General features: G+C 41.7%; 1 protein-coding gene across 1 annotated transcript in view; it reads left to right on the top strand.

The window, feature by feature from the left end:
* LOC145395726 (uncharacterized) overlaps nucleotides 1-26661 on the top strand; it is a 53907-nt gene that overhangs the window by 13197 nt on the left and 14049 nt on the right. The window contains exon 3 of the mRNA XM_080269264.1: nucleotides 13814-13897. Within this exon, the coding sequence (XP_080125390.1) occupies nucleotides 13814-13897 (84 nt within the window). The remainder of the gene's footprint in view (nucleotides 1-13813; nucleotides 13898-26661) is intronic.

Genomic DNA, 26661 nt, shown 5'->3' with positions numbered 1-26661 from the left:
TACTTTGGAAAACTCAAATTGGATAACAGATGATGGAAAGATGTCCCCAGACCTCGTCGTGGACATCATTGGTTATGTAGCTGCCTTGTGTAAATTACCTGATAGGACCCTTAAGATCGCCAAGACGATCGTGTACACCCCAGACATGTGCTTACTGGACTTAATGAACGAGGTAGAGATGCAGTGCAGTAAAGCAGGTATGGTCGACACACCCGCATATTCTAGTAGAATGAGAGTACCTGAGACAGTATCAGCTGTGAAAACATCTACACCGACCCCAAACAGAGAACAAAATCGATCGTGACCCGAAAGCAGGCAGAGCAAACAACCAAACGTGACGAGGGTTCGATCACAAACACCAGGCTACAGGCAGTTTCATAAGTTTTCACGCAGCCCGAGCAGGTCTTGCGCCATAAACAACACTACTTATGGGAAGTCACCTCGTAGGTCACAGTCAAGAGATAGGTCCATTCTATGTCATTACTGTGCAAAACCAGGACACACAAGGTATGAATGCTTTATCAAAACAAAAGAGGATAGACAAAAGACACAAGGATTTGGTCCTTACTATAGGCATCATAGATACCAAGGGCACTTGACCAGTGACTGCAAAACAGTAGAAAAAATTGTCTATGTTCAAATCGGGGAAAGACCAAGTCATGACAAAAAACGAACAAACGTAAAGAAAAACAAGTCTAAAATTCACATAGGAGGCATGTTGGGAAATGAGTGTATCTTGATACCAGCTGTATGTGAGGATCAAAACGTTTCCTTATTTTTAGATACAGGCTCTCCAGTGAACTTAATAACACATGAAGAAATAAATAGAATTCTTAAAAATAAGAAGAAAGTAACTTTTCTGGATGAAGCTGATTTAGATTTATATACGGTAGATGGAAAAAAAATTACAGTGAAAGGTATGATAAGGTTAAATATCAATTTCACAGAGACTACAAGACCATTCTCTGCATTTTTCTATATCGTTGAAAACTTAGCAATTAAAGCTCATATGTTACTGGGTTTAAGATCCATGAGAGCAGAGAACATAATAGAATAGACTTTGACAATGAATTCATAGAGGAAATACCATCAGAGCCCTCACCGATTATTAAAAGAGAACCAAAAAGAATTGGTAATATTAAAGGCTTAAACAAACATACACAAACAGATGAGTGTATAGATCCACTCCCACCACCAGCCCCATCCTCCAGAATTAGTGACCCAGATAACAGTACTGATTTATCAGTTTTTCCAGCCCATCTCACCAATGATTTAGTTATACCACCTAATTCCTACATGAAAGTTACCATAAAGAGTAAATTACGGCATAGTACTGTTCTTGTTTTAGAAGAATTATGTAAAGGGATTGTCAGTAGAAAACGCATTATGTCAGATGAACGACGAAGGGCAAACTCAGCTATTCATAATCACATGAATGGGGAAGTTCAGTTGAAAAAGGGGACTTGCATAGTTAATATTGAAAAATGCCCGGCCCCTGTGAAGGAAATAGTTATAGCTGGAGTGACAAGGGAGATAAAATCTATGGATAGAGAAAGCATAAAAGAGAATTTAATTCACTCAGGTGAATCTGATGAAGAAAATGATTTGTTAACCCTGCTGGAAACACACAGGGACACCGTAGCATTACCCGGAGAACAATTAGGGTGTACCAACCTGATTAATCACAAGATTAATGTGCACCCAGAAACACCACCAATTTTCGTACCAGCTTACCGCATCCCACACTCCCAACGTACACATGCAAATCAGTATGTCGATGAAATGTTAAAACTTGGAATTATTGAGCCTTCAGTCTCCCCGTGGAATGCCCCATTATTCTTCGTGCCCAAACGAAATGGAGAAATGCGTGCGGTAGTAGATTACCGTAAACTAAACAATCACACAATCCCAGACCGATTTCCCATGCCATTGCTAAGCGACGTTCTACAGAATATTGGACCTGAGAATAACATATTCTCAACCATCGATCTCCTAAACGGCTATTATCAGATACCGGTTTCAGAGGAGTCACGTAAATACATTGCCTTTTCCACAAACAGAGGCCATTACCAATACACAACGATGCTGATGGGACTGAGGACAGCCCAAGGCACATTCCAGCGTCTTATGAATTACGTATTGTCCGGAAATTTAGGACAAGGAATATTTGTTTATCTTGACGATATTATCGTCGCAACGAAGAATATTACGGATCATCTCAGGAAATTAGACTTACTCTTAAAAAGCTTAGTGATGCTGGTTTAAAAATTAAGCTTTCAAAATGCAAATTTTGCTTTAAGGAAATAAATTTCTTAGGCCAAAAATTAAGTTCTAATGGTATTCACACCACTGATGACAAAATACAGGCAGTGAGAGATTTTCCTGAACCCACTACGACTGACGAAGTTAGACAATTTTTAGGTCTAGCTGGGTACTATAGGTCATTCGTACCACAATTCTCTCATATAGCCTTTCTTCTAATCCAACTACTCGAAAAAGATGCTATATACCAATGGTAAGAACAAAAAAGGGCATTTAATAATCTACAAATTAAACTAACAAATGCACCTTGTTTAGGATATCCAGATTACACAAAATCATTTCTTATTTGTACAGACGCATCGGTTAAAGGATTAGGGGCTGTACTGATGCAGGAAGATAAAAGAGGAAAAAATCAACCAATTGCATTTGCCAGCAGACAAACAAGAGGAGCAGAGAAAAATTATTGCACTACAGACTTAGAGGCACTTGCAGTGGTTTTTGCATTACCAAAGTTTCGAGATTTGGTATATGGTTACGAAATCCACTTATTCACCGACCATAAACCACTAGTGGGTATGTTTAAAGAAAAACTCCTTTCTGGGAGGAGAGCAAGATGGAAATGTACAGTTGAAAACTACAGTGTACAAATTCATTATATTCAAGGTAAAATGACATAGTAGCTGATGCATTATCTAGGAACCCGAACACAGTTCAGGTCGCGGCACTAGATCTCAAAGGTAATATCCCAAACCATGATGATATCGCTAAGGCACAAAGACTTGACGCAATATGGTCTAGTGTTATATACAAGTTAGAATGTGGAGATGACATACAATTACCCAAACTGCATGTACCACTCGAACAATGCACAATGGTCAATATAATAATTTATACAAGATTAACTCTAAACAATCAAAACGCCAAAGAAATACTAACCAGTTGGTAGTACCTAATGACATGATACCCCAAATATTACGAACGATACACGATAGCCCACATGCAGGACATCCTGGAAGGTCTCTGCTGTTATATTACTGGCCTTCATTATGAAAAGATATAAACATTCATATAGACAGATGCGAATCATGTGCAAAACACAAAGGATACCTAATCACACCTGCACCGATGGGTAATTACCCTGTACCACATCAACCATGGGACGTTGTCGCTGTTGATTTAGTCAAGATGCCATTATCATACAATAATGACCTATACCTATTCGTAGCAACGGATCATTTTTCCCGTTATGTCATTTTAGCTCCAATTAAAGATAAGACAGCAGAGACAGTAGCAAAGGCAATAACAGATAATGTATTATGTCGCTTTACTACCCCAAAGGTACTAATAAGTGATAATGGAGGAGAATTTAATTCTGAGATCTTACAAGAAATATGTAAACAATACAACATCAAAAAGGTTAACGTTTTAGCCTATCACCCAGCATCGAATGTGTTGGTAGAGAGACAAAATAAAAAGGTATTAGATGTGCTGTGACACATTCTCAGTGAAAATTATGCAAGCTGGGATGATTGGATTCCTAGAGTAGAAGCCTCAATTAATGGATCTATAAATAAATCCATAGGTGACACACCACATTTCATTATATATGGGACAGATAAAAAATTACCATATGAGCTCCTAGAAGGTGACAGTCTGCCCATATACAATTACGATGATTACTCTAAACTCCGTTTACGTGAATTCCAGGACATACACAAAAGAGTCAAAAAACAATTAACGATGTCCAAGGAAGAAATGGCGGAGACATTTAACAAGAAGGCAAGAGATTCACCTATCAGCTTAGGAGACATTGTTTACGGTATCATTCATACGAGAAACAATAAATTATCCCCAAAATTTGAGGGCCCATACAGAGTAATTAACATAAAAGCAAACAAAGTTTTAATTAAGCCACTGTCAACTGGCGAAGAGAAACAAGTTCATATTGACCATTTAAAACGAGTTTCAAGGGAATTATCCAATAATTATTCAGCATCAGATACAACCGAACAGGCGAACGTACCTCAAGAAACCAAGCAAGAAAACAACAATGATTACAAAATGAAATTAAGGTCATATACCAAACAATCGAACATAGGTGCAACTGTTCCAATAAAATCTACAGTACATCATTAAATATCGATTTAAACTCCTTCTGTAAATAAAATAACAATCAACCGTAACGCACATCATCACTATCATCGACCACAGCATGACCATATTAGGAAATTAATAGATTATTTTTCGGTAGGTTACGATGAAGGGACTTATGCTATGGATTCTCCTCTACATAGCAAGAGGATATGCGCATTTAGACCCCCAACACATACTACGACAAGGATGCCTCATAGCTCCAACGGCCACGACTTCAATCGTAAAAGACGTCATGAGTACTGAAATAAGTCTGGGTTACTTGTATGAATTACTTTCTTGTCTAGAAAATCTCGCTAAGCCTATGCGAACCCTGGACTTCATAATAGGAAGCTATGTTTCACAAGCACATAACACAAAGTGAATGAAATAGTGAAGTTAGCGAAATGGAAAACAGAACAGGCAAAGTCAACTATGCTCGTCATGATCCAAGATCTTCCATCTTATGGAACGGAGGTATTGAGCGACAGGAACAACATCACACGCACTCGCCAAAAGCGCGGTTTGTTCGACCTGGGTGGCGCGGTTCTTCGGAACATCTTTGGATTGGCTGCAGAGAATGACCTTAAAGAAATAAACAACAAATTTAATAAAATAGCTCAGGTACTAACATACGAAGATAAATTCATCATAGGACAGAACTCAGCAATGAAGACATAAATATATATATATATATATATATATATATATATATATATATATATATATATATATATATATATATATATATATATATATATATATATATATATATATATATATATATATATATATATATATATATATATATATATTGTTGTAGGTGGGGGCGCTCACCATCCACTCACTCGATGTAGCGCTCCTCTCGGGTGTCTGCCCTTTCCTCTCCATCCTTTTTTTCTTCCATTCTCTTCTGTCTTTCTTTTCTTCATTCTTTCCTTGTCCTTCTGGCTAAGGGTGACTTTACACTCCCTCTTCTGTCTTTCTTTCCTTCATTCTTTCACCTCTTTCAGCCTGTGGGTGACTCTACACTGAGTTACAAGCCAAATGGTTTCCTGTGCACCAGGAATCCATTTACTAGACTGGGTGGTAACCATATAACCAAATTTTGGCCCCTTATGGTTTAGTGGGTAATTATTGCACTCCAATCGGATGGAGCCAGTGAAGGTTTATATCCAAGGGATGGTTGGGGTTCATTGTTCATGTAATGCCACTCAGGGATGAGTGAGGCTTGTCACTCTCATCTTAAATGTCGGGACCAACTGTCTAGGTCAGGGCTCCTACGCTTCTCATGGGGCAATGTAGGATTGGATGATGGATATATATATATATATATATATATATATATATCATCAGCCATTGAGGTCCACTGCAGGACCGGCCTATCCCTACCGATGCAGGGACGATACAGCCGATGTATCTATACCGAGTGGCTTAGGCTGTCTGGCAGAACCTGTATGTGCGATGGGAAGTGCTTGTGAGTGTGTTTGTAATGTTGTAGTGCCTTTGGATGTATGTGTAGTCTGTGAACCAAGTGTAATCGGCCCGCCTGAAGCCAACTGGGTGCAAGCATACTAGAACGTGACACTGGTTCAACCACAGCACCCCTTGTGTCCGCCAAAGTAGCAAGTGGCTTGGTGAATGCTTCCCAAAGTTTTTACAATTCTGGCAGGAAACGAACCCGCGCTCATCAGCGTGCGAAACGCACACTGTACCACTGTACCACAGAGACTCATATATATATATATATATATATATAGGCTATATACATATATATATATATATATATATATATATAGGCTATATACATATATATATATATATATATATATATATATATATATATATATATATATACTTATATATATATATATATATATATATATATATATATATATGCGAGTATAAGTGGCTGGGGAATGGCTGGGAGAAGGAGGGAGGTGAGAAGACAGGAAGAAATCAGTAGGATAGAAGTTGTGGAAGCAATGAAGAAAGTTAAATCAGGGAAAGCCCCAGGAATTGATGGAGTGTGTGGTGAAATGCTGAAGCATGGGGGAGAGATAGTAGTAGAATGGATGTGGAAGATGTGCAGATTGGCCTGGGAGGAAGGAAGAGTCCCGGAGGATTGGAAGTCAGGTATAATTATTCCCTTGTACAAAGGAAAAGGGGAAAAAGAAGTGTGTGGTAATCATAGAGGCATTTGTCTTCTTAGTATAATAGGAAAAGTGTATGGTAGGATAGTTATTGAGTGAGTTAGAGAAAGAACAGAGGAATTAGTTGGAGAAGAACAGGGAGGCTTTAGGAAGGGAAGAGGTTGTGTAGATCAGATATTCATTCTCAGATCTTTAGTGGAAAAGTTTCTAGAGAAGGGAAAGAAGTTGTATGCGGCTTTCATGGATTTGGAGAAAGCATATGACAGGGTGGATAGACAAGGATTGTGGAAAGTGTTAAGAATATATGGAGTAGATGGGAAGTTGTTGAATGCTGTGAAGAGTATGTACGATGGTGCGAAGGCTGCAATGCGTGTGGATGGTGAACTAAGTGAATTTTTCTCTTTGAAAGTGGAGTTGAAACAGGGATGTGTCATGTCTCCATGGTTGTTCAATCTGTACATGGATGGGGTAATAAAAGAGGTACAAGGTAGGGTAGTGGATGTTGGAGTGGCCCTGGTGAGAGAGGATAGTGTTTGGAAACTCCCTGTGCTGTTGTTTGCAGATGATACTGTATTGTTGAGTGAAGACGAAGGGGAGCTGCAAGGCTTGGTGGATGAGTTTGGGAGAGTGTGTAAGAAACGGAATCTAAAGGTGAATGTCGGGAAGAGTAAAGTGATGGTCTTTGAGAGAGGTGAAGTCAGTGAATGTACAGCGAGGTTGGATGGTGAGGAATTGGAAAATGTGAGTACGTTTAAGTACTTGGTTAGTGTGATGAGTAAGGATGGAGGTTTGGAGGGTGAAGTGCTTGAAAGGGTACAGCAGGGAAGAAAGGTTGCTGGTTCTTTGAAAGCAGTGATAAGAAACAGGGAAGTGAGCATGGAAGTGAAAAAGTTACTACATGACAGTATTGTGATACCAACTCTAACGTACGGAAGTGAAGCTTGGACGTTGTTGGAAGGACACAAGTCAAGATTGAGAGCAGTGGAAACTAGTTATTTAAGAGGAGCCTGTGGAGACACATGGAGAGACAGGCTGACGAATGAGGATATAAAGGAGCGTTGTGGTGTTGATGTGGATGTGATAGGAAGCGTTATGAGGAACACACTGAGGTGGTTTGGCCATTTGGAGAGGATGGAGGGTGAAAGACTGACGAAGAGAGTGTATGTGAGTGAGGTGGAGGGGGAAAGAGGGAGGGGGAGGCCGAGGATGAGATGGAGGGATGGGGTGGAGAGGTATATGAGAGAGGGAGGTGTGAGTTGGAAGCAGGGGAGTGAAATGGCGGGGGACAGGGCGACTTGGAGGCGATTTGTTTGTGGCCACCCGAAACGGGATTGAGGCGTCTGGCAATAGATAGATAGAATATATATATATATATATATATATATATATATATATATATATATATATATATATATATATATGTATATATATATATATATATATATATATATATATATATATATATATATATATATATATATATATAGCAAGAACTGGTTTACAGAGCAAGATTTCGGAGCCATGTACGGGCTCGAGGCGAATCCCTCCAGCAGCTGGCTCATGACCTGGAGAGTATGGCATGCAAGGCGTACCCTGGGGCAGCACCTAATCTGTTGGCTATTCTTGATAATGCAGAGTTGAAAGTGCAAGTGAAGCAGGCACATCCCAGAAGCATGTAAGAAACACTAGCCAGGGGTCTAGAATTTGAATCCTATGTCAGTTCCAGTACATCCACTTTTCAGGCTAGTCATAGTGCAGGATTCAAGGGTTAAGGGGCAAGTACGAGGCACAGAAAAAATTGGCCTCAGAGCAGATTTTTGTGAGGCCTGATGTGTTACATCGTCAGTATTTGAGTCATCAGAACAACTGTGTGGCATAACTGGGCACCATGCAGAACTGAGGGGACCCTTGGACGTCCGGATTGAAGTGGCAGGGCAAGAGACCATGCTTTCAGTCTATGTAGCCGAGATGGAGGATCCTTGCCTTCCTGGTCTGAACTAACTGATGTTCCATGGAATGTGAGCTGGACTTCTCTTTCATGAAGCTGAAAGTTCGAGGAAAGTTGGTTCCTGTCACTGCAGTAAGACGTACTAGTTCTGGTGGTGAGGTGAGGACACTCCACACCACACTGATACACCCCAAGGTCGGAACTACTGCTTCAATGTAAGGTGAGTGGCTCTATTGACAGCTGTCCTGAGGTAGTGAAGCCTGATATACAGTGCAAGACGAAGGCCGGAGTGATGGTGGGGAAAACTTTGGTGGAAACAGGTGCAGGTGAAGTGCTGGTTGTTGTGGCCAATTTCTTCCGTGAGCCACAGAATATCAAGGTGGAAGAAATTCTGGGACTGTGCCAAGCCGTTGTTCCTGAATGGCATCAGAAGAAGGCCTGTAAAAGGAGTGTTGTCAAAGATGATGGGTATCTGCCAGACCACTTGTAAGACCTATTTTCAAGGAGTTGCCAATGCCTGGATGACTAAAAAATGTTGAGGTTGAGGCAGCTGCTGACAAAGTTTGCTGATGTCTTCTCCAGATGAGACCTAGACCTGGGTTGCACTGATCTGGTGCAACATAATACAGACACCAGGGATCACCACCTGATTAACCCGCCCCGTCCCGGCCACTTTTCGACCACTGGTACCCCTCAATCCCGGGCAATTTTCGACCTTTTTTTTTTTTTTGCTAAAACTTTCGCTTTTGGTGAGAAACATCGAAAATTCATAGAGAAATCGCTCACCTGAGGTTTAAAATACTCATTACAGGTAGGAGAGCCTCCTTACCTTACTGGGTTTTCTATCAGGCTGCCACCAAAGAAAATGAGTTCTATGGGAGGATAACTATTTCACACCACTCATAAACGGTATTTATTTATTTACTGTTACGAATTTATATGTAGTACAAGAGTATATTGGTTTTCAAGCAGTAATATAGGCATTATAAGCATTGGTTCACTCACTAATACCTGACCTTTTTCTGCCACATTACCTGATCATCATTTCTAACTGTTTCTTCCTCTAATGCTATGTAAAGTTTGTCCTCCACATTGTCATTGATTGGGGAATCACTCTGGCCCTGAATTTCGTACCGTGGCATGACATGGCTATACTGGCCAGGTCACTGATAACAGGTGAATTGCTGAGAAAAGGGCATGCAGGGGGGGGGGGAGGAGGTCATGCTGGGTAAGGCATTGTCTCTGCCTGGCATCTTGTTGAGGAAGGTGTCCCGTGTATACGTACCAATAATGACTCGCGAAAATTGAAAATTGTGGAAATTTTGAACCTTGCAATTGCAGGACGTTGAAGTACGTCCTCGGGATTAGCTGTGACAAAACGTGAGGACGTGGAAGTACGTCCTCGGGACGGCGCGGGTTAAAGAGCCAGCATGGAGGATGGCGCCAGCCCAACAGCAAGAAATGGAGAAGGTGATGGAGAATCTCCAAAGTCAAGCATTCCTTGGGTATCAGCAGTGGTTCTGGTAAGGAAAAAGGATGACTCAGTAAGGTGCTGTGTAGATTATCGAGCCCTGAATGATGTGACAGTGAAGGAAGCATACCCACTGCCAAGAACTGATGACACCCAGGATGCTCTGTCAGGTGTCACGTGGTTCTCCATCCTAGACATGAAGGCAGGCTATCATCAGGTCAAGGTTGCACAGAAGGACAAGGAGAAAACAACTGTTTCGTATGGGCTGGGTTTATGGCAGTTTAAGGTGATGCCTTTTGGTCTATGCAATGCCCCAGCTACTTTTGACAGTATAATGGATTGTGTACTGGAAGCCCTGCACTGTCAGACGGCCCTCATCTATCGGGACGATGTAATTATGGTTGGACGGACTTTCAAACAGGAATTAGAGAAGTTGTCAGAGGTGTTCAACAGGATCCAAGCAGTGTACCTCAAGCTGAACCCCAAGAGGTGCTACTTGTTCCAGAAGGAAGTGAGGTACCTGAGACACATTGTAGGCAAGGGCAGCGTCTGTATTTATCCAGAGAAGGTGGCAGCTGTGAAAAACTGGCTTGATCCAATTTGCGTGAAGGAGCTACGAAATTTCCTGGGTTTGTGTACCTACTATCGGCGTTTTGTCAAGGGCTTTGCAACAATAGTTGCACCTCTTCACAAGCAGCTGGGGAAGAAGCAGAAGTTTACATGGACTGCAATGACTCAGAAAGCCTTCGACGAACTCAAGTATGCGTTGGCAAGTTCTCCAGTATTGCCGTACCCTGATCAGAATCAGCCATTTATCTTGGACTGTGATGCTAGAGAGCATGGTATTGGTGGAGTCCTGTCGCAGAAGAAGAATGACAAGAAGTATGTGGTGGCATACTGCAGCAAGAAACTCAGGCCACCAGAGCAGAACTACTGTGTGACCCATAAGGAGTTCGTTGCAGTGATGAAGAGCCTTGATTTCTTCCATCCCTACTTGTATGGGTCCCACATCATCATCAGGACCGACCCTGCGGCACTCAAGTGGCTGAGGACGTTAAAAAATCCAGAAGGACAACTGGCATGCTGGCTCGGGATGCTGGAGCAGCACAACTATGAGTTGCAGCACAGTCCTGGGCAGGTACATGGCAATGCTGACAACCTGAGTCAGCGGCCTTGTGACCCAGAGTACCGGCAGTGTAGTAAAAAAGATCATAACAAGAAATTCACCCGTACCGCATTGTCAGGACCAGCATCAGAGGCAGAAGACCTGAAGAGGATGCAGAAGGAGGATGCAGATTTAAAACTAGTGCTAAAGTGGCTGCAGCAGAGTACAGTGAGACCATTTTGAGAAAAAGTTTCTAAAATCAGCCCTGTGACCTAGAGCTACTGGAATCAGTGGGACCTTCATCGTTTGAAGAACGGACTACTGGAGCGTCAGTGGGAGACACCCGATGACCTCAGCAAGAATTGGCAACTGGTCTTTCTTAAGAAATTGAGGTCTGGGATCTTGAATGAGTCTCATAACCTGATCACTAGTGGGCACCAAGGAGTGAAGAAAACTCTTAAGTCAGCTGCAATTGAGGTTCCACTGGACTGGAATGTGTCAGGATGTTGAAGAGTGGTGTCGGACCTGTGATGTATGTTGTGCTATGAAGTGACCCATGAGATATGGTTGCGCCCATCTTCAGCTGTACCAAGTGGGTGCACTGATGGAAAGAGTAGGAGTGGACATTCCTGGACCTCTGCCTCTCACTGAAAGAGGAAACCGATATGTATGTGTCGCCATGGACTACTTCACAAAGTGGCCAGAAACCTATGTCATCCGTGATCAAAAGGCTGCAACTGTTGCTCAGTTGTTGGTTGACCAGTTCTTCTATCATTTTGCGATGCCACAAGGGCTACATTCAGACCAGGGTAGAAACTTTGAGTCTGCTGTATTCCGTGAGTGTTGCAAGTTAGTGGGAGTCAAGAAGACCAGGATGACCTCACTAAGGCCACAGTCAGATGGGATGGTGGAGAAATTCAAGTGGACCCTAGGACAAGAACTGGCTAAGCACTGCAGAGGGACAAACAGAATGGGACCAGAAATTACCTGCGCTGCAAATGGCATATCGGTCTGCATCCCATGAGTCTACTGGCTACACACCTGCAAAGCTGATGTTGGGCCACGAGTTACGCTTACCCATTGACTTGTTAATGGGAAGACAAACTGGTGAGGAGCTGCCTACAGACACCTGCAGCTATGCAAATCATGTACAGGAAAGGCTGGCTGAGGTATATCAAGTGTGAGGAACCCTTAAGTTTTCAGAAGAGGTGATGAAGTGCAAGTTTGATGCCAAGGCAAGAGAGGTGAGCTTCAAGGATGGTGACCAAGTTTGGTTATACAATTGTCAGCAGAAGAAGGGAGAGTCACTGAAGCTGCAGAACCCATGGGACGGGCCTTTCACTGTGTTAGACCTCCTATCAGACGTAATGTACCGATTTCAGGGAGGGAGAAAATCTCGCCCAAAGGTGGTACATGAGAATCGTCTGTGGCAGTATCATGGGCCAGGACAGTATAGCTGGGACGTCTCTGAGGAATCGTGCTCACCTGTAGCTGAAGATGTTGAGAAGGACCAATTAGCTGAAGTACAGGAGGATGGTGACAGTTTCCCCAGAGAAGTGCATCAGGAAAGGGACCAAGACCTTCCAGGAGGAGTGACTGTGTGGAAGAGCAAGGATGTCATCGGAAGCGGTATGGGAGAAGACCTAACAAGTTGAAGGATTATTCTGTGTATAAGTATATGTTTACTTTGAATTAAGGATTATGTTTGTATCCATTGTGTAGTTTTGTCGAGACAATAAAAGAACTAGGGAGGATGGAGGGTTGAGAAGCAGGATTTTCTAGAAGCTGCTCACTGTTTCTCATAGTTCTGTTGCAAGTCATAGTTGCTAGTTAGCCTGCTGTTTGTGAGTGTAGTTATTTTGTAAATTGTACAATAATTTTTATATTCTTTTTCTCTATGATGTTTTATTTACGTGGTTGTTTGTTAAATTATGGAATTCAAGTTTGTTTGCTAAATAATTTAAAGTGTTATGCAGTGTAAGAAAACTCTGGCATCTTTTGGACTTCTCCGAGTTGGTAACTGTTGTAACCATTGCTTTGTCGGGAATACACAAGAACTGTGGAGAAGTGTAGAACACTATAGAATATTAGACGCTAATATAAGGATGGGGAAGAGACTAGAGCAGGCTCATTCAGTTTCAGTTCAGTTTGAGTATAGTTCAGTGTCAGTGCAGTGCAGTTTGTATATTTTCGGTACTTGCGAAAATAGTGAAGTGTTGTTGGCAAACAGTGATGTGTTATTGCAGTTTGTGTATCTTTGGTGTTTTTGAATATAGTGAAGTGAAGTTGGGAAACATTAAGTGTAATTGTTTGGAAAATAAAGGCAGTGAACTTAAGAAGCCAGTGTTTATTTACAACGACTCAGCTGGTCTTGTTGCACACCGAAAGGCTGCCTCTAGGAAGAACAACTCATTGAGCAACGTCCCTCCTATTCTGTACTACTTCTGTTGAACAAATAATTTATTTTTTCTTATGATTAAGTTATTATTCGTAAGCTGACCACAGCACGTTCATTCTGGCCTTACCAGATCAGTGACCCATTTAATTCAGTCTGTGACCAAAGATAGTCGGAATGGAGGGCTGAACTGACAAAAAACTGAGAAACTCACTCCTACCTCATAACTAATACTCATGACGCTTAATGTAACCACGACTCTTTATTCAAGTTATCTGTATGAGAGTTGCATAGTTCCGTCAGATGAAAACAGTACGACTGTATTAAGTAATACATTTTCTTGTTACAGCAAATATATGCGAGACGCGGGAATGTAAGATATGTGTCATGGACCTGACTCCACTGTTCTTCGAAAACAATACTGCACTGAGAGGTAAGACAGTCGCACCCTTCCGTACATTATACTTCACCCAACTTAACTGCCTGCAGATTTTCCTTATACTTATAGCATACTTAACGCAGCTCAATGGCAGTATATGACAGTACCGAGGCCAACACATTATCCATAACACCTCTTTGTGACAAGCACCATATTCTAGTGTTAATTTATCTTTACACTCGATATTTGTGTTTAGGAGATGGTAGGTTTTGGCAAAGACAAAGTGAATCGAGTATAATGAAGTATTAATATTGCAGGTTGTCCATTGCTCCTTCCCTCTTGATTTATAATGAAGTATTGATATTGCAGGTTATGATCATTGCTCCTTCCCTATTGATTTATAATGAAGTATTGATATTGCAGGTTATGTCCACTGCTCCTTCCCTCTTGATCTATAATGAAGTATTGATATTGCAGGTTATATCCATTGCTCCTTCCCTATTGATTTTGCTTCCTCTCATTATCTTTCTCATTTCTCCTCTTCCCGCATCTCATCCCATCCATCATTCTATCATTGCCTATAGATGGAAGGGCAACTGGAACAGAGGAGACCAATATTACCCAAGTAGCAATTTTTATAATGCTATTTTAACTTTAAATTTATTTTTAAGCCCATTTCAGGTAGCTCAGCGGTAGGAAAAGGCAATATTATGGTTCTTCATTCATTTCACAGCCTCCTTTATGACTCTCCACTTTCTAGCATTAGTATAACATAACTCAATATTCAAGATGGATGAGTGGTAATTTTAGGCCGGGCTAGAGTAAAAGGAGTATAGAAATGGCATTGCCGTAAGAATGGAACCACCTTTACTTTCAGTGGTGTAAGAACCCCGTTATTTTTCCCAGCATGGACGCAGTTCAGCCTTGCGGTTCCATGACGTATCTAATTATATTCTTGAGGAGAGGTGGTGGCCGGCTCGGTAGAGGAGGTTCTGCTGCCCCAACGAACAAGATTTCGAGTCCCGGCTGAGGCTGGGAACAGTATACGGATCTGAATTTCGTTAAATCATATTTTACTATCCTACCATAAAATTCGCCGTGGTCAGGAAATTATCCCCATTAATACCAATTCACCAGATATGTCTGAGACAGCCCTAGTATGTACTAAATATGGACGGTGAGTGTTAGCGCTGATGTGGTGACAGGCAGTGATGCATGAAACGTAAGAGGACTGCCGGGACTTTGGAAATGGGCTTTTAAACCTATGCCCAGAGCTGAACACATAAATATATGGATCCCTCTTGTACTGAAAGGGTCAGTGAAGGCTACATCTAACTCTGTACTGTTCGAAAAGCTTCTCCTAAACTGTGTACATCGTGTGAAAGTATCAAGAATATAATATCATGAACCATGGCAGTGGTTCATAATAGACATCGCCCAGGATTTTGCTGAAAACCCTAATAGAACATTCACCTAAAAACCATGTTAGAAAGCAAAACTATTCTTGAAACAACATCCAGGGGGTTCCTTTTCAATAGTTTAGGTCAGCCAAGCATTGATAATGTGGAAAAGAAGTGTTATAAGAAAGTTTATTTCCTTCGAAATTTGCAGTTTGTTCACATAATTATTATTATCATTATTATTATTATTATTATCATTATTATTATTATTATTTCACAGGTCTACAAGAAAATCTGTTAGGTATATCGGGATAAAAACTATCCATTCATACTTAATGAGGTCACTGCGCATGTCCATGACCAATTTTATAACAACTAATGGAAAGATGATCATCCACCTTCTTGCTACACAGAGATTCCTCTACGCCATTTCTAGCACTTGAGAAGTCATTCAAGTATGGAATTGTCATCAAGTATTAAGAGTGCATCATTAGCAGCTTAACTATATTAAATTGTACATTAAACTTCATTATTTCTGAGTGGAAAACTCCAGCTGGTAGATTACTTTCACTGAAAATGAAGCACAATTGTGGGAAAGGGTGTTTGCATGATCAACACTCACCGGTGTGATTTTACACAATTACGTTAATTTTTAACTCAAGGCTTTATTAAGCTTTTTTCAGTTCATCCCTGAAGTCCCAGCAGGCTTGTGTGTAGACATCACGCGAGACAACTGAAAAGCTCGGGTTTGTGCTTTGCATACTAACTGGAAGTGATTACGTTGTGATATCGTGACCATTCCTTAACCCGTCACGTCCCAAGGTTTTCCGCACCTCTGACATCCCCCAGTCCCGAGGTATTTTCGATTTTTTTTTTTTTTTGGCTAAAACCTTCGCTTTTGGTGAGAAACATCGAAAATTCATAGAGAAATCGCTCACCTGAGGTTTAAAGTGCCCAATCCAGGTAGGAGTTCCTCCTTACCTGAGTGGGTTTTCTAACATGCTGGCACCAAAGAAAATGAGTTCTATGGGAGGGTAACTATTTTATCCACTCATAAACGGTATTTATTTATTTACTTGGTACGAATGTATATGTAGTATGACAGTATATTGGTTTTCAAGCAGTAATAAAGGCATTATAAGCATTGTTTCACTCACTAACTAATCACCATACCTGACCTATTTTTGCCACACTACCTGATCATTATTTCTGGCTGTTTCTTCTTCTAATGCTATGTAAACATTGTCCTCCACATTGTCATCGATTGGGGAATCACTCTGGCCCTGAATAACTTTACTAGCCAGGTCACTGGTAACAGGTCCTTTGCCAAGACAATGTCGTGAGGGGGGGAGGGGGGAGGTTATGCAATGTAAGGCATTGTCCCTGCTTGGTATCTTGTACAGGAATAGAGGAAGGTGTCCCGTGTATACATACAAAAAATCACGCGCGAAAATTGAAAATTGTGCAAATTAGTGACCTTGCAATTGCACGACGTACTGGTACGTCGCCGGAACTGGCAAATGCAAATCGTTGCAACGTACCCATACGTCGACGGGATGGGGCGGGTTAGAGCAGACTAACACCAAACTTGGATCAGCTTTATCAACGCTATTGGAATTCATTGTGACAGTATCCATCTCATGAATCAACTGAAGGGGGGCACAGGGGAGGGGGAAGAAGAAGAGATGGAGGAGGGGGTCAGGGAAGAGACAGAGGAAGGGGACGAAGAGAGCATGGGGAAGGCAACTAATGTAGAGATGTTGCATGTTCAGTTTCACAAAAAAATATAAGAAAATATTCATCATTATGCAAAATGGTCGTGCAATGCACACAAGAGCAGATTTTTATTCTGTCTTGTAGTCAGTCTGAATACATAAGGCTCCAGATTTTACTCTATGCAATTTCTTAATAATTTTGTTTCTTTAATCAGTTTGCAAAATATAGAGATTCTGAAGCAATCAATGTCCACTCTAAGAGGTCTCACAACTATAGTAAACAAAATGAACACCAAAATTTGAAATAAAAACCAACAATCAGTGTCTGCAAAGCCACAACACCACAACAATGAAAATTAGTAGCCTAGAAAATCCCAAATGTTTAGTGTCATAACATAAATGCTTTATTGGTACTTGAAACACAAGAATTTTTATTGTTTAATTCATAAAAGGATTATAAAAAAAAGTAAGCAAATTAGGTAATTTAAAAAATGGCAATTTTTAAAAATGGGGAATTCGGATTGCTAAAATAAGTAAACAGACAAGGAAGGATCACAGAGGAGCATGGAACACCAGCAGAGATTCAAGTAATGTTGATAATGTAAACCCACAAATCTCTTTTGAATCTTTACAAGCTGTCAAAACCAGAGTCAAAAGGAATTTGTGGGTTTAAATTGTCAACGTCACTTGAATCCTTGCTGGTTTTGCATGCTCTACAGAGATCCTTCCTTGTTTGTTTACTATTTTTAGCGATCCCTATTCTCCATTTTTAAATTACTAATTTTTAATTTACCTAGAAAAAATACGTCATCACAGTTAAGGGATTCGGCCTTGTAGATTCACTCCATTAGCTTTACACTCAAGGCATGTTTTACACTTTCCTCTCTGACATATTCTGTGAACGAGAATCATCTATGGCCAGAGGAACATGGTAACAACATAGGAGTAAAATATGAAAATGCAGCTTCTTTTGCAGATAATGGATTATATTTCTCAGTTTAGCTTTATTACCTTCAATTATCTGCAAATATCTTTTCGTTTTTTGTTTTCATATTCAGATATATTTTTTCTTATCTATATTTTTCCAATTCAGTCACTGGACGTCTTTTTTCATTCTAATCTGACCAACTCCTGACTTTTATTCAGCTCAGGATGGACTCTTTACATTGCAGGGGTTAGAAACAGCGCCAGTGCAGACATTCAGGACGAGCGGCCTTTCCGAAGTTTAATAAAATAATTTGAAGGTCGGGAGAGTTTTTAAAAAAGAGAGTCACCTGAATTCAGTGAGTTAAAGATTGACTTTGTGGTAAAACATAAATATTTAAACTGTGCACTTAAGTCGATCTGTTTGTAATTAGCATAGCAACCAAACAGCTTTATCCTGCTGTGCTTTATTCTGAAATTTTTGCTGATAAGACCAGACCAGTTTGTGATATCCACATTTCTATCCAACTGTGTGTCATTCTGATATTTTTGCATGTAAGACCAGACAGCTATGTGATACTCACATTTCCATCATGGTGTGCCTCATTCTGAAATTTATCTTGATGATGCTTTGGTGCACAATGGCTCGTTTTGCTCATTTCACAGGCTTCTTTAGCCAAAGTACTTTGTGTATTACTTCCATCGTTTGGCCCTGTGATTCTCAAACTTTTCATTTCATTGTCCACTTGTGAGGATCTTACATCTCTCCTTCAGTTTTGTCTCAAGCCCCTCAAATGATTATGAAAAAAAAAAAGATAAAAAGTGTTTTGGTCCTCTCCATTTATTTTAATGCTTACAACACTCAATCAGAACGCATATTTGTTACATATCAGTGGGATGGATGACACTGTTTGCTTTCAGTAAGTCGACTGATTCGAGGTTGAGGCACTGACAATGCACATTTCATATCTGAGGCCACATCCAACCGGTATTGGATTTTACATTTTATGTGCTGAATGGAAGAAAAACCAGATTCACATACATATGTTGTGGAAAATGGCAAGAGGACTGTAAGTGCGATTTCACAAACACACTGATTTGCTACTTCCAGTAGCCTTTCATTGGTCCCCTAACATCTTGCAATGGCCTCCTTCGTGCCATGGTTCCCAGTTTGATATCCAGTGGCTTATCCCAACCACAGATTTAGCCATTCAGGTAGACATCATGCCACCCTACGCGCACTCAATGTATTACATGCACAGGGAAGTTGAGGCACAAAAAGCTAAGTGATATTATAGCTTGAAAATAGGAGCTGAATCAATAGAGAGTATGTAAACAGCTGCAGGGCAGAGATCATGCCAAATCAGCCCTTAAGCAATTGCTTCTTTAATTACTGACTCTAATGAGATCCAGGGCCTGTATTCTGAATAGTGCTTATGGTCGACCCTAGCTAACCGTCATAGCTAAGCAAATTTATGACAGTCAGTCTTATGGCCGTTGGAAGTCGTCGGCCATACCTCACTAATCCAACAACACCGTCAGCTGCTAGAACGCACCGCTCACAATTTGTCAACTTTAAATTTATGGAATAAAATAGGTTCTTGGCATTATTTTCTTGGACTTAAATTGTTTTAACTTCATATTACGACTTTTGGGGAAGTTAGACATAGTAAAATAGGAATTCGTTTGTGAGAAAATGCGCTGAAACGTATTCCCGTTGAACAGTGTGTAACCAAAAACACTGTCTGACTAGTGTAAACTTAACCTACCTTATTAATTTCATCTAATTTCATATTAGTATTTTTTTGTTGGCTAGGCTAAACTTGGTTAGGTTAAATTTTATTATATATATATATATATATATTTTTTTTATTTTTTTATTCATATCATTATTTATTATAATATACTTAACCTACATTACAAATATTTTCTTAAGTCCAAAGAAAGTTAAAGAAAATGTTCATTGCTATGGACAGCAATGGGACAATAACCAGTTCATCTGGGTTAGGTTGAGTTATATATTTCTATAATTTGTTTCTGGTTTATTTAATATTTTCATATTTTTTTACACTAACCTTAACCTAAAGTATTATTTTTTCGACCAGTCTAGACTTTACCTATCCCATTATTATTATTTTATTATATTTAATTATTTATTATTTAATATTTTTTAGACGTCCATAATTAACCTAACCTGCTGGGGCTAGCCCTACAAGTACTGTAAAGCCCAAACTCTGCACATCTGCATTTTTCCGGTAGCAAGATAACGTAGTGTTATGATGACCTTAAGCTCCGGGGTGAGTGGGTTTCTCCTCTTGGTGTCATTCGATAAGGCATCTCTCACAAGACTGGTGACATACAAAATACCATCCCTGTCTAGCCGGTATCTCTTGATAAGCTCAGCATCACTGAGCTCGTTAAGCACGTCCCTTCTTCGGATAATATTCCTCGGCTGGGGATCTGCTTGCTGTGGTGCGGCCATGTTGACACACTTCTGACGGTCATAGGCGGCGTTAAGACAGGGGGAACCCAAACATACCATCGCGCGTCTTATTATGGTCGTCCATAGGAGTTTATGGTCGACCATACGAGTTTCTGAAGGAGTTATGTCTAAAATGCGCCATTTTGTTTAGATATGTACGACGGACTTAGCTATGACGGTTTGTAGAATCTGGGCCCAGGGCCGCATGTTTAATACACTGCATTCATACAACAAGTCCTTCAAGCTAAGTTGAGTCCCTGGTCATTGTCGTATTTATGGCAATGTGCAGGCTGACTTGTAAACTTGGCTGTAGAACTCAAGGAGACTTGGGACTTTCCCCGTGAGTTACGGTCCAGTCTCTCCCTCGGAAATAAAATGAAATATGTCTTCTTTGGCAATGTAGGTGGACCAGACTTAGCCCGCCGCATCACAATGACGTGAATGAACGTCCACACATTTTGTCACTGCCAATCCTGTTGACGTACATAAACGCGAATTAATTGCAAGGTTCCTAATTTGCACAATTTTCAATTTTCGCAAGTGATTTTTGGTATGTATACATGGGACACCCTCCTCTACAAGATGCCAGGCAGGGACAATGCCTTACCCAGCATGACCTCCCTACCACCCCAGCACGCCATTGTCTCGGCAATTCACCTGTTACCAATGACCTGGCCAGTAAAGATATGTCATGCCACGGTACGAAATTCAGGGCCAGAGTGATTCCCCAATCGATGACAATATGGAGGACAAACTTTACATAGCATTAGAGGAAGAAACAGTCAGAAATAATGATCAGGTAATGTCGCCAAAAAAGGTCAGGTATGTTGATGTGTTTCGTGAGTGAAACAATGCTTATATTGCCTATATTACTGTGTGAAAACCAATATACCCTAGTACTACATATAGATTCATACCAAATAAATTAATAAATAAATACCGTTTATGAGTGGTGTGGAATGGTTACCCTCCCATAGAACTCGTTTTCTTTGGAGCCAGCCTGATAGAAAACACAGTAAGGTGAGGAGGTACTGCTACCTGTATCAAGTATTTTAAACCTCAGGTGAGCGAATTTCTCTATGATTTTTTGATGTTTCTTACCAAAAGCGGAGGTTTGAACAAAAAATTTTTTTTTCCAAATATGGTTGGGATTGGGGGAAGTCAGTGGTAGGAAAGTGGTCGGGATGGGGTGGTTTAATACTCCAACTTGCAAGCCATACCTGGGCAACTGGAATTCTGCCAATTGACCCAGTCACCTGGAATAAAAGTGTTGGCGAAGCTGAGGATGAACTATACGCACATCACCCATAAGTTGCCATATACTGCCAGACCATTTCCGTCACACTATGACATCTGCAGTGCGGTGTTATCTATCGGTTACATCATCCTGCGCTGTTGGTGATGTATTTGTGAATGTGTTTCAGTTATAAACTACTGAAGTGCAACAGGCGTTCCCTTCACCCTTTCCACCATCCTGGATGATGGGGATTTTCTTATGACTAGTAAATTGGTAGCTTTCTTTAGGGAGACCAGATTGATCAGAGTGATGTGACTTTTTTATTGTTTGGTTAGGATTTTTATTCACTGGGTTAGTGCCCCACCCCGTAAAAAGAACTAACTAAAAAAGCGAACAAAGCACCTCGGACCCGGACGGACCATACATTGACGACTAAGGAACGGACGAAGGACATTCTTAGGGTGGGAACGTGGAATGTGAGAGGAGTGCATGACGAAGTGAAAGAGAGAGAGATTGTTCAAGTGCTTGAGGATGCAAAAGTGGATATATGTGGATTGACTGAAACTAAATGGAAAGGTGAAAGGGTGAGAGAATGGGAATATGGTTTAGGTATATGTGCGGGAGTCAATGAAAATGAGAGGGCAAGAGAGGGCGTATGTCTGATGATAAGCAAGAAGTGGAAGGAGAATATAAGAGAGTATGGAACAGTGGGTGCAAGGATTGTATGGGTGAGGATGAAAGTAGGTATACAAGCATGGGCGATTGTATGTGTGTATGCTCCGACAGAGGATCGAGTGGCAAGAGTGAAAGATGAGTTTTGGGAGTGTAGAAGCGTGTATGGACAAGTTTGAGAGGAGCGAGAGAGTGCTGTTGATTGGAGAAATGAATGGCAAAGTTGGGAATGAACGAGTGGATGGAGTGGTTGGTCAGTGGGGTGTGCCAGCTGACGTTGATGGGAATGGAAGTGCTTTGGTGGACATCTGTGCTTGTAAGGGGTTGGCAATAGCCAACACCTACTTTCGGCATAAGATGATCCGGAGAAATTGCAAGATAGTGAGAAAATGACAGAGTATAAGAGCATAGTGGAAGAAAGATTGGGAAGGTATGAGCTAGAGCAGATGGAAGGGGTGGAAGATGTAAGATATTCACAGAAGAGGTAGGCGCAGCGTGTGAGGCGGTTTGTGGAGTGAGGAGGAGATGCAAGGGTGTGCAAGGGACAGCATGGTGGAATGATGAGGTGAAACAAGCTGTGAAACAAAAGAAGAAGGCATATAGTGAATGGTTAGCGAGTAGAGGTAGGGTAGAAGATGAGAGAGAGAAGAGAGAGGTATATGTGAGCAGGAGAACGGAGGTTAAGAGACTGGTGAAGGAGAGTAAAAAGAAAGTGGATGAGGAGTTTGGGAGGAATCTGAGTGTGAAATGGAGGGAGAGTAAGAAATTGTTTTGGAAGGAGGTAAAGAAAGTAAGGCAGTGTGAAAGAGGAAATAGTAGGGGAGTGAAAGATAGGAATAATAGATTGTTGGTGGAGAAGAGAGAGAAACTGAGGAGATGGAAGGAGCACTTTGAGGATTTGTTGAATGTGGAGAGTGAGAGCAGTGCGAGTATAAGTGGTTGGGGAATGGCTGGGAGAAGAAGAGATGAGAGGAGGGAGGAAGAGATCAGTAGGGCGGAAGTTGTGGAAGCGACGAAGATTATTAAGTTGGGAAAGGCCCCAGGAATTGATGGAGTGTGTGGTGAAATGCTTAGGTATGGGGGTGAGATTGTTGTGGAGCGGATATGGAAGTTGTGTAGATTGGCTTGGGAAGAGGGAAGGGTTCCAGGGGACTGGAAATCAGGTATAATTGTTCCTTTATACAAAGGAAAAGGAGAAGTATGTGGTAACCATAGGGGTATTTGCCTACTTAGTGTGACTGGTAAAATATATGGTAGAATACTCATTGATAGGGTTAGGCAAATGACAGAGGAGCTAGTTGGAGAAGAACAAGGGGGATTTAGGAAGGGAAAAGGGTGTGCAGATCAGATATTTGTTCTAAGATGTTTAGTGGAGAAGTATCTAGAGAAGGGAAGGAAAGTGTATGCTGCCTTCATGGACTTGGAGAAAGCTTATGACAGAATAGATAGGCAAGGTATGCGGAAGGTATTAAGAATATATGGAGTGGAGGGAAAATTGTTGAGTGCTGTGAAGAGTATGTATGAGGGAGCTAGGGTTACGATGCGAGTGGATGGTGAGCTGAGTGAGTTCTTTGATCTCAATGTGGGACTGAAACAAGGTTGTGTGACGTCTCCATGGCTGTTTAATATATACATGGATGGGGTTGTAAAGGAGTTGCAGGGTAGGGCGGTGGATGTGGGGTTGGCTCTAATGAATGAGGGTGAGACTTGGAAGCTTCCGGTGTTGCTGTTTGCTGATGATACAGTACTGTTGAGTGAAGATGAATGGGAGTTGCAAGGTTTGGTGAATGAATTTGGGACAGTGTGTAGGAGGAGGAATCTGAAAGTTAATGTAAACAGAAGTAAAGCTATGGTGTTTGAGAGGAATGAAGTCACAGAGTGTGCAGTGAGGTTGGATGGTGAGGATATGGAGAATGTGAGTGCATTCAAGTACTTGGGTAGTGTGATGAGTAAGGATGGAACTTTGAGGGATGAAGTGCGTGAAAGGGTACAGCAGGGAAGGAAGGTTGTTGGTACACTGAAAGCAGTGATGAGAAATAGGAAGGTGAGTATGGAAGTTAAGAAGTCACTGCATGATAGTATTGTGATCCCTACCCTGACGTATGGAAGCGAGGCATGGACCTTGCAAGAGGGGAACAAGTCAAGAGTGAGAGCAGTGGAAATGAGTTACTTGAGAGGAGCATGTGGAGTGACGTGGAGGGACAGGTTGACGAAGGAAGAAGTGAAGGAACGCTGTGGGGATTAGGAGAAATACACTGAGGTGGATTGGACATGTGAAGAGAATGGAGAATGAAAGACTGACTAAGAGGGTGTATGTAGGTGAGGTGGAGGGAGGGAGAGGGAGAGGTAGACCGAGGATGAGGTGGAGGGATGGAATTGAGAGGTATATGAGGGAGGGGGGGTGAGTTGGGGGGAGGGTAGTCAAATGGTGGGTGACAGAGCGACTTGGAGGCGTTTTGTCTGCGGCCACCCTTTGCGGGATTAGGGCGTCGGGCTATAGATAGATAGATAGATAGACATTGGTGTATATTGTATTAATTAAATAGCGTTGACAGTTGACGTATTTGGAATAGTTCCTGCTTCTAGTTCTGTTTTTTACATTAATGTCCCCTATATTAAACCATGTGCCTCGCCTAACAGTGCCCAGATGATAAATGAATGAGTTCATATAGAAAGGTCTGAGGTATTTTTGGTTGGTAATGTTCTGTTGGGCAAAGTGTCTCACTTTCTGTATATATGTAAATGTTTTCCATCCTTTTGCATAAGTTCCCTTAATTAGGGTTGACAGCTGATGTATAAGGAATAGCTCCTGACTCATCTGGTTCTCCTTCATATATATATATATATATATATGTATATGGCTTTATAGAAATCGCCCATGATGAGAGGTAGTAGGCCAATCGCCCATGATGAGAGGCAGTAGGCCAAAGATGACTAAAAGATAAACACACAGCAGCAACTCACTCACTGGCCACAAGACGGTCAGGTATGGGGCCAGGTGTGGAGGCAGCATAATATCAAATGCTTGTAGACTGGCTAGACAGACCTTCTCCCCCCTGACAATCAGAATGGGTTGAATCCCCTCACTCATGTCGGCTACCCAGAGCAGATCGTAGAAGGTACAGAGAGTCGTGGCTTCAAGGTGGTATGACCAGGTGTGGGGGTCGAGTGTCAGGAGGTGAAGGTAGGTGGTCACATCTAGCCGATCCTTAGCTTTCATGGTAGGAGGGCAAGATAGGCTGCTCTTCTCTACCCGAGGAGGGGAGGACTCATCAACCCTCTTCATGACCTAGGAGCCGGTCAATGCATCCTCGCCCATGGAGACGGAGTCAGAAGAGTTCCGCCCTTCCTCGGTCACTGACGGCGGTTGGTGCACATCGGCAGCAGTCTTGATTGTGGCCACGTCCAGAGCTGGGTCAGTGATCGATTGGGAAGTCGTCCTATTGAGGGAAGCCTCAAGCAGTAGCCTCTTCTGTGTTGTGCAGTGGTCGGGAGGTTCCAGCTGCTGGGCCCAATGCTCTCAGTGGTGAGAGGCAGAATGTACATCGTGAGGGAAGCACTTGGGGATGACAAGGTTAGGCAGCCCACACTCCAAAAGGATCTTGGGGAGGAGAACACGCAAAGCCTCATTATTACCTGCACAAAAAGCCTCCGCCATAGCGATGCACATTTCCACCATGGTGCTTATCTCCAGAGGACTTCCATGACCCCTGGCCTGGCGTCCCCAGGCTGCAAGATGTCGCTGTGCATGGGCAGAACCCTGCATGGCAACGCCTCCCGACACATTAACGTCCCAAGCCTCAGGACCCTTAGGAGTCCTGAAAAGACTAAGCTCCACCACCCCCAAGGGAGCATTGGAGGTGCCATGGATTAGGTTTAATGACAGCTTGGTTGTGCATGAAAACACCAACACCAGTATCCTGGCGCTTGATGAGGCCGTCCCCCCTCCCACATTACAAACCACAGTCCCCCTGATCTTCGTCTTGGCTAGCAGTAAATGTGGCCTACTGTTTCCCCCCCTCAGTGGGTCGCAGGCCTTAGCAGGTGATGCGACCTTCATCGTAGCTCAGTCTACTCCCCCTCTCCCTCACTCTCTCTCGATCTCATATATTGATGTCCGCAATATTAGTTTATGTGCTTCAACTGACAGTCAGCAGGTGGTGGGTGCTGATGTGTTATGTAGCAAGACATTACCTATCTGCAGTTCGTGGTATTCTGTTGGTAGAGGCACAGTACTCTCCCTGTTAGTATAAATGTTATAAATAGGTTTAGCTACTTGTATTTTTAGGCTTATGTGTAGGGTAGCGATTTGTTTGGTAGGTTTATTAATAACAGGTTCTTCAGTTAGGTGTATTTTTCTCTCAAAATCATTTATTGAAGAAACTATA

Source organism: Coenobita brevimanus, chromosome 33 (genome assembly GCF_032717465.1).
Source record: "Coenobita brevimanus isolate Jiangsu-jjx chromosome 33, ASM3271746v2, whole genome shotgun sequence".
In the NCBI taxonomy this organism is placed as follows: Eukaryota; Metazoa; Arthropoda; class Malacostraca; order Decapoda; family Coenobitidae; genus Coenobita; species Coenobita brevimanus.
Note: the sequence above shows the minus strand (reverse complement) of the source record. Positions and strands in the feature narration are given on the sequence as shown.